Source organism: Eriocheir sinensis, chromosome 11 (genome assembly GCF_024679095.1).
Source record: "Eriocheir sinensis breed Jianghai 21 chromosome 11, ASM2467909v1, whole genome shotgun sequence".
Classification (NCBI taxonomy): domain Eukaryota; kingdom Metazoa; phylum Arthropoda; class Malacostraca; order Decapoda; family Varunidae; genus Eriocheir; species Eriocheir sinensis.
In genome coordinates, this window is record NC_066519.1 from 10,555,588 (window position 1) to 10,563,586 (window position 7,999).

The 7,999-nt window shown below is 42.0% G+C and overlaps 1 protein-coding gene across 1 annotated transcript; it reads left to right on the forward strand.

Moving 5' to 3' along the window:
- Nucleotides 1–2,326: 2,326 nt before the first annotated feature.
- LOC126996820 (uncharacterized) lies at nucleotides 2,327–6,728 on the forward strand (the record flags this gene model as incomplete). The annotated part of the gene is given in 3 exon segments (XM_050857680.1): nucleotides 2,327–2,424; nucleotides 5,984–6,107; nucleotides 6,409–6,728. Coding segments are annotated over 3 exon segments (287 nt in total), but the record flags the coding sequence as incomplete, so codon positions are not given.
- Nucleotides 6,729–7,999: the final 1,271 nt, after the last annotated feature.

Sequence of the window (7,999 nt, forward strand, 5' to 3'; positions counted from 1 at the left end):
TATATATAGTTTTTTTTACAGCAAAGGAGTCAGCTCAAGGGCATAAAAAAAAAGGAATCAATAATGAAAAAAAAGCCCGCTACTCACTGCTCCTAAATAGAGTTAGAGGAGTGGCCGAAAGATAGGTCAGTTTCGGGAGGAGAGGTGTCCTGATACTCTCCTCTTGAAATAGTTCAAGTCATAGGCAGGAGGAAATACAGATGGAGGAAGATTGTTCCAGAGTTTACAAGCATGAGTGATGAAAGAGTGAAGATGCTGGTTAACTCTTGCATAAGGGGTTTGGACAGTATAGGGATGAGTAGAAAATCGTGTTCAGCGTGGCCGCGGGAGGCGGGGAGGCATGCAGTTAGCAGGTTCAGAAGAGCAGTCAGCATGAAAATATCGATAGAAGATAGAGAGGCAACATGGCGGCGGAATTTAAGAGGTAGAAGACTATTAATGAGTAGGAGAGCTTATGAGACGAAGAGCCTTAGATTCCACTCTGTCCAAGAGAGCTGTATGAGTGGAGCCCCCCACATGTGAGATGCATACTCCATACGAGGGCGGACAAGGCCCCTGTATATGGATAGCATCTGGACTGGGGAGAAGAATTTGCGGAGACGACACAGAACGTCCAACCCCGAGAAAGCTGATTTATATATATATATATATATATATATATATATATATATATATATATATATATATATATACACACACACACACACACAGAGAGAGAGAGAGAGAGAGAGAGAGAGAGAGAGAGAGAGAGAGAGAGAGAGAGAGAGAGAGAGAGAGAGAGAGAGAGAGAGAGAGAGAGAGAGAGAGAGAGAAAACGTCACATCAGAGATATATGGAAAAGAAAAGACAAAGGAAAATAGATATGAGAGGAAATATAAACAGTTACGATGGATTGAAAAAAAGAAAGAAACAGGAGACAGAAAAGTTAAAAGAAAATATGTGAACATAAGGAGAAGATAAGAGCAGATAGGAAAATAGAAATTCAATGAAAACAGGAGATAAAAAATCTGGTAAGGATAGGAAATGGATATATAGGGGAGATGGAAATAATTAGAATAGGAAATGGATACAAACAAATTAGCAGTAAAATAATAAACCCTAACCGAATATTCGTATCCCCTCCTCAAAAAAAAAAAATAATCTTTTTTATATCTCATAATAAAAGAAGATACAAAGGAGAGTGTAGGACAGTTAGGGAGAGAGCCGGCAGATGGCAGCTCTTGCATATCTATCACCACCAATCCTGCCTGCACCTTCTTTTTTTAACATTTAAGGATGCAGCTCAAAGGCAAAAAAAGTAATTTAAGAAAAAATGTAGGCTAATTACTGCACCTGTAAAGGAGAGTATTGATGATTTTCCAAAACAGAGGTCAGTTTCGGGTGGAGAGGTTTCTCGATACTCGTTTCTTGAAGGAGGTCAAATCGTAGGCGGGAAGAAATGTACACGAAGGAAGGCTGTTCCAGAGTTTACCAGTGTAAGGGATGAATGAATGAAAATGCTGCTTAACTCATGCATAGGGGATTTGGAGAGTATAGGGATGAGCTAGAGTAGAGTCTAGTGCAGCGGGGTCGCGGGAGGAGGGAAGGCCTTCAGTTCAGAAGAGCAGCCAGCATAAAAATATCGATAGAAGATAGAGATGCAACATATCGGTGGAATATAAGAGATAGAAGACTGTCAGTGAGAGGAGGGTAGTTGATGAAACGAAGAGCCTTAGATTCCGTTCTGTCCAATAGAGATGTGTGTGTGGAGTCCCCCATACACATGAGATGCATACTCCATATTAGGGCGGATAGCATCTGAGAGGGGGAACAGAACTGGTGGAGACGATACAGAACGTCCGTCCTTGAGGAAGCTGATTTAGTATGAGAGGAACTACTACGTTTCTAGTTCAGATTTTTAGTTAAGGATAGACCGAGGATGTTTATTGTAGGAAGTTGCAATAGTATTATTATTATTATTATTATTATTATTATTATTATTATTATTATTATTATTATTATTATTATTATTGTTATTATTATCATTATTATTATTATCATTGTTATTATTATCATTATTATTATTATTGTTATTATTATTATTATTATTATTATTATTATTATTATTATTGTTATTATTATTATTATTATTATTATTATTATTATTAGTAGTAGTAGTAGTAGTAGTAGTGGTAGTAGTAGTGGTAGTGGTGGTGGTGGTGGTAGTGGTGGAGGTTGAGTCCTTCTGTCTATACTAATAACCGAAATCCAATACTCGAACCTGTCTCCCCCCCACCCACCCCCTTCACGCCTCTCTTTCTGACCAATCTCTTTCTCTTCCCCGCAGCTGACCTCTACTATGACGGCGCCCCGGGCAAATTTCAGCAGAAGTTTCAGTTCCCTCTGGCGACGAAACTCGACTACCGCGTGATGTACATCGATGAGGTGAGAAAGATTTCTTTGTCTGTCCCTTAATCCATGATGCTCTCTTCCTGTATACCCATCTTCAGCATCATCAACCATTACTGATGCAGAGCCTGTGGACGGCAAATACATGGAGAACTTTGAAAGTTTCGTATATCTAGGTAACGTAGAGCACAATGACGTCTTACGGTGGGTTAACTTTGTCTACGGTGTTATGGGCTCGCGCAATACGAATATAATGGCGTTGTCGACACCTGTGCCGAAAGACAAAGATCTTGATCTTCAAGTCGCTAGTGCTCCTTGCCTTATATTATGGTTGTGAGACATGGACACTGGATAGGACCTTGGAGAGGCGGAGTAATGTCCTTGGTAATAACGGACTACGCGGAATCATGCAATACCGCTGGAATGACTGTCAAACCGGCGATTACTTCGTAAGGCTGATTAGAGGCCTATTTACCTGGGTAGCCCGTGAATGCCAACTCAGGCTATACGAGTGTGTGGTGCGTTATGCAGAGGCCGACCCAGCTTAGTTTTTTTTCTTTTATGAGACGATCCCGAGTGAAAAATACCAAGGGGACGCTCACAGAGTTCATAACTTGAACAACTGGATGGATCCTGCCATGACGCACTTAGGATGGGGAAGGGACGTCCATAGAGATTTTTTCGGGGTTCTTTCTTTGAGGCTGGTGTCGTAAAGTGAGCGAAACTATAAAAAGCCTCCAGGGGTATGCTCCGGAAGGCGGTATTTCGTACACAGGCAGCGCCACCCTAGGCCAGACATAAGTGTCTAAATTGTTCATCTTTTTTTAATTTAATTAGGTCAATACTACCTCGCTTGGTTTTGATTTAATACACGATTAATGACTGCCTCGTCTTAACAGTCGAGTCGAGAACTACCAACAACTTGTATGTCAGCAGGTCCCACCTATCACTGGCATGTTTCAGAAGTTGTTGTTGATTTTGTTCAGTCATCTTCGTCTTGATTCTAAGGGCAGCCACTTCCCAATGAATCCCTTTAACGGGGTTACCATTATCTTTCTGTGATATGGAACAATATCTTTGTATAGACTGCAGGTCAAAGGGCTTTTCCAACGTTTTTCACTCTGTCTGATTTTTTTTTTTTTTTTTTTTACAGAAAAGGAGACAGTTCAAGGGCGCGAAAAAAAAAATAATGACAAAAAGCCCGCTACTTACTGCTCCCGAATAGAGTACATAGGAGTGGCCAAAAAGAGAAGTCAATTTCGGTAGGAGAGGTGTCCTGATACCCTACTCTTGAAAGAATTCAAGTCGTAGGCAGGAGGAAATACAGATCAAGGAAGATTGTTCCAGAGTTTACCAGCGTGAGGGATGAAAGAGTGAAGATGCTGGTTAACTCTTGCATAAGGGGTTTGGACAGTAAAGGGATGAGCTTGATTAGAAAGTCGTGTGCAGCGAGGCCGTGGGAGGGGGGAAGGCATGCAGTTAGCAAGTTCAGAGGAGTACTTAGCGTAAAAATATCGATAGAAGATAGAAAGAGAGGCAACATCGTGACGGAAATTAAGAGGTAGAAGACTATCAGTAAGAGGAGGAGACCTGATGAGACGAAGAGCCTTAGACTCCACTCTGCCCAATTGAGCTGTGTGAGTGGAGCCCCCCCACACGTGAGATGCATATTCCATACGAGGGAGGACAAGGTCCCTGTATATGGATAGCAATTGTGCGGGGGAGAAGAGCTGGCGGAGACGATACAGAACGCCCAACTTCGAGGAAGCTGATTTAGTGAGAGAGGAGATGTGAAGTTTCCAGTTAAGATTTTGAGTTAAGGATAGACCGAGGATATCTAGTGTTGAAGAAGGTGACAGCTGAGTGTTGTCCAAGAATAGGGGATAGGTGTTTGGAAGATTGTGTTGAGTTGATAGGTGGAGAAATTGAATTTTTGAGGCATTGAAGGACACAAGGTTCCTTCTACCCCAATCGTAAATGATAGCAAGGTCTGAGGTTAAGAGTTCTGCAGCCTCCAGTCTGGAGTCATGTACTTCCTGTTGGGATGGTCTTCTATTAAAAAAAGTTGAATAATACAGAGTGGAATCGTCGGCGTATGAGTGGACAGGACAATTTGTTATGGAAAGAAGATCATTGATGAATAATAGGAAGAGAGTGGGTGATAGGACAGAGCCCTGTGGAACACCACTGTTAATAGGTTTACGGAAAGAACAGTGACCGTCTACCACCGCAGAGATAGAACAGCCGGAAAGGAAACTGTAGATAAAGGAACAGAGAGAGGGATAGAATCCTAAAGAGGGCAGTTTAGAAAGCAAAGACTTGTGCCAGACTCTATCGAAGGCTTTCGATATGTCTAGCGCAACAGAGAAACTTTCACCGAAACGGCTAAGAGAGGATGACCAAGAGTCAGTTAAGAGAGCAAGAAAATCGCCAGTAGAACGCCCCTTACGGAACCCATACTGGCGATCAGATAGAAGGTTATATGTGGAAAGGTGCTTTTGAATCTTCCGATTAACGATTGATTTAAAAGCTTTAGATAGACAGGAAAGTAAAGCTATAGGGCGGTAGTTTGAGGGATTGGAACGGTCACCCTTCTGAGGCACAGGCTCTAGAAAGGCGTACTTCCAGCAGGAAGGAAATGTAGATATTGATAGGCAGAGACGAAAGAGTTTGACCAGGCAGGATGTCAGCACGGAAGCACAGTTTTTAAGGACAATAGGAGGCACTCCAACAGGTCCATAAGCCTTCTGAGAGTTTAGGCCAGAGAGGGCACAGAAAACATCAATATGAAGAATTTTATTAATAGGCATAAAGAAGTCAGAGGGGGGATGAGTAGGAGGATTATGCCCAGAATCGTCCAAGGTGGAGTTCTTAAAGAAAGTTTGAGCGTTCAGCCTTAGAGATAGATGAGACGGCGGTGCTGCCGTCAAGGTTAAGGAGAGGAGGGAAAGAAGAAGAAATGAAATTGGAGGAGATATTTTTGGCTAGATGTCAGTAAGGGGTCCCTGACTTCTAGAAATTCTTGGATTACCCCTTAATTACTGTGGCTGTCTGTCTCACAGTTTCGTGCATGATATAGCCTGGCTAAGTCTACTCCTTGTTTTTGATCATTTGAAAATCTTTAACCTGTTTAATTCTTTAAGCCACGATACTCGCTTCCTATTTCTGCGTGTTATACACAACCCACTCTTTCACTTCCTAATTTGCGTTCGTCTTCCCTCACAAACGACTATCCTTCTTTATATCTTACGTTCAGCTTGTAGCGCCGGTAGACTTACTTGATGAGGCCTGCTGATCGGCCCCAACCCGTTGGTGGTTAAGCAAGTGTTCATAATTGCCTCATCTTGCTTGGCACATACTGCCCCCCCGGAATCTATCTTTGCTCCACTCTAGAGAGCTTCGCTGCAGTTCGGGTTGACAGGCAGTCATCAGGACAGCATGTGGGTAGGCTTAAGCCAGTCACTTGGCGATGACTGAAAATTGTCAGCTTGTAGCGGCAGACGCGACTTGAACCCGGGTCCTCCAAGACACCGCGCCCACATGCTGACCCCTCAGCCACCACCTCCATTGTTTATATTTCCTATCCTCCCTTCAGAACGTAGCGATGGAATATGACTGCCACACCACGGCCCTCGGAGTGACCAACTACTGCGTGCACTTCATGGCTAGAACTCCCACCATGGACGAGGGAACGCTGGCGGCCCTCATCGAATACACGAGTGAGATATATCTATATATATATATATATATATATATATATATATATCTATATATATATATATATATATATATATATATATATATATATATATATATATATATATATATATATATATATATATATATATATATATATATATATATATATATATATATATATATATATATATATATATATAGAGAGAGAGAGAGAGAGAGAGAGAGAGAGAGAGAGAGAGAGAGAGAGAGAGAGAGAGAGAGAGAGAGAGAGAGAGAGAGAGAGAGAGAATGGTAATTACTCTTATTTTTGCTTTACTTCAGATCAGCTCGGCCTCAACAACCAGAACATCGAATACAAAGCCACGAAACAGGAGGGATGCTGGTAGTGTAGTGTAGTGCAGTGGTATTATTATTATTATTATTATTATTATTATTATTATTATTATTATTATTATTATTATTATTATTATTATTATTATTATTATTATTATTATTATTAGTTGTAGTAGTAGTAGTAGTAGTAGTTGTAGTAGTAGTAGAAGTAGCAATGGTAGCGCTAGTGGTAGTAATAGTAGTAGAAGCAGCAATAATAGTAGTGTTTTTGTCTAAAACTCTAAATAAATAAACCCACTGTGATATGGCTTTAACAGTGTCTCTTTTTAACCCCCAAAGAGGACTCCCCTTTTGGCTACCGACCTGAGGGGTGTCTTGATAACTCTTCGAGACTTTTTCTTCTCAATTTCTGCAACATTCGCGGTCTTCGTTCTAATTTTCATTCTGTGGAACACCATCTCTCCTCCTCTAAACCTCACCTTCTTTTCCTCACCGAAACACAGGTTTCTGAGGCTACTGACAGCAATCTCTACTCTGTTCCCTCCTACTATCTCTATCCTAAATTTCAATCCAAAGCTGGATGTTGCGCAACGACTCCATTTGCTCTCGTGCCCACGACCTTGGCTCTTCAGAATTTTCCATCATCTGGCTAAGACTTCATTGTCATTCTACTACTAAATACATCTGTGCATGTTGTTTATCTCTCACCTATCAATACTAACTATGTAAAATTCTTTGACTACTTGAACGCTAAAGTGCAGCACATCTTGACCCACTCTCCCTTCGCTGAAATCTCCACCTTGGGAGATTTTAATGTTCACCACCAGCTTTGGCTTTCATCCTCTTTCACTGACCAGCCTGGTGAACAAGCCTACAACTTTGCTCTCCTCAGTGACCTAGAGCAGTTGGTTCAATACCCTACGGCCTACACGTATTGCTGACCGTCTTGGAGACCGGCCCAACATACTAGATCTCTTCCTTACTTCTAACCCTTCTGCTTACTCTGTCAAACTGTTCTCTCCGTTGGGCTCCTCCGATCACAACCTTATTTCTGTATCCTGTCCTATCGCTCCTGTACATCCTCTGGACCCACCGAAAAGGCGATGCTTCTGGCATTTTGCTTCAGCTCGGTGGGACGACCTGAGGATGTACTTTTCCGATTTCCCGTGGAATGATTACTGCTTCCAGGATAGAGACCCCTCTGTGTGTGCCCAGCGCATCACAGAGGTGATTGTCTCTGGAATGGAGGCATACATTCCACGTACTTTCTCTACTCCTCATGCTAAAAAGCCTTGGTTAAATCACGCTTGTTCTCGTCCTATCAAAGGTAGAGAGGCAGCTCACAAAAGGTACCAGAGCCTTCGAACTCCCGCTAACCATGACCTTTACATTTCTGCCCGGAATCGTGCCAAATCTATTCTCCGACTTACCAAAAACTCCTTCATTGATAGAAAATGCCAAAACCTTGCTTTTTCTAATTCTTCCCGTGACTTCTGGCATCTAGCCAAAAACATCTCCAACTTCACCTCTTCATCTTTCCCTCCTCTCCTTAGTCCTGACGGCAACACCGCCGTCTCAT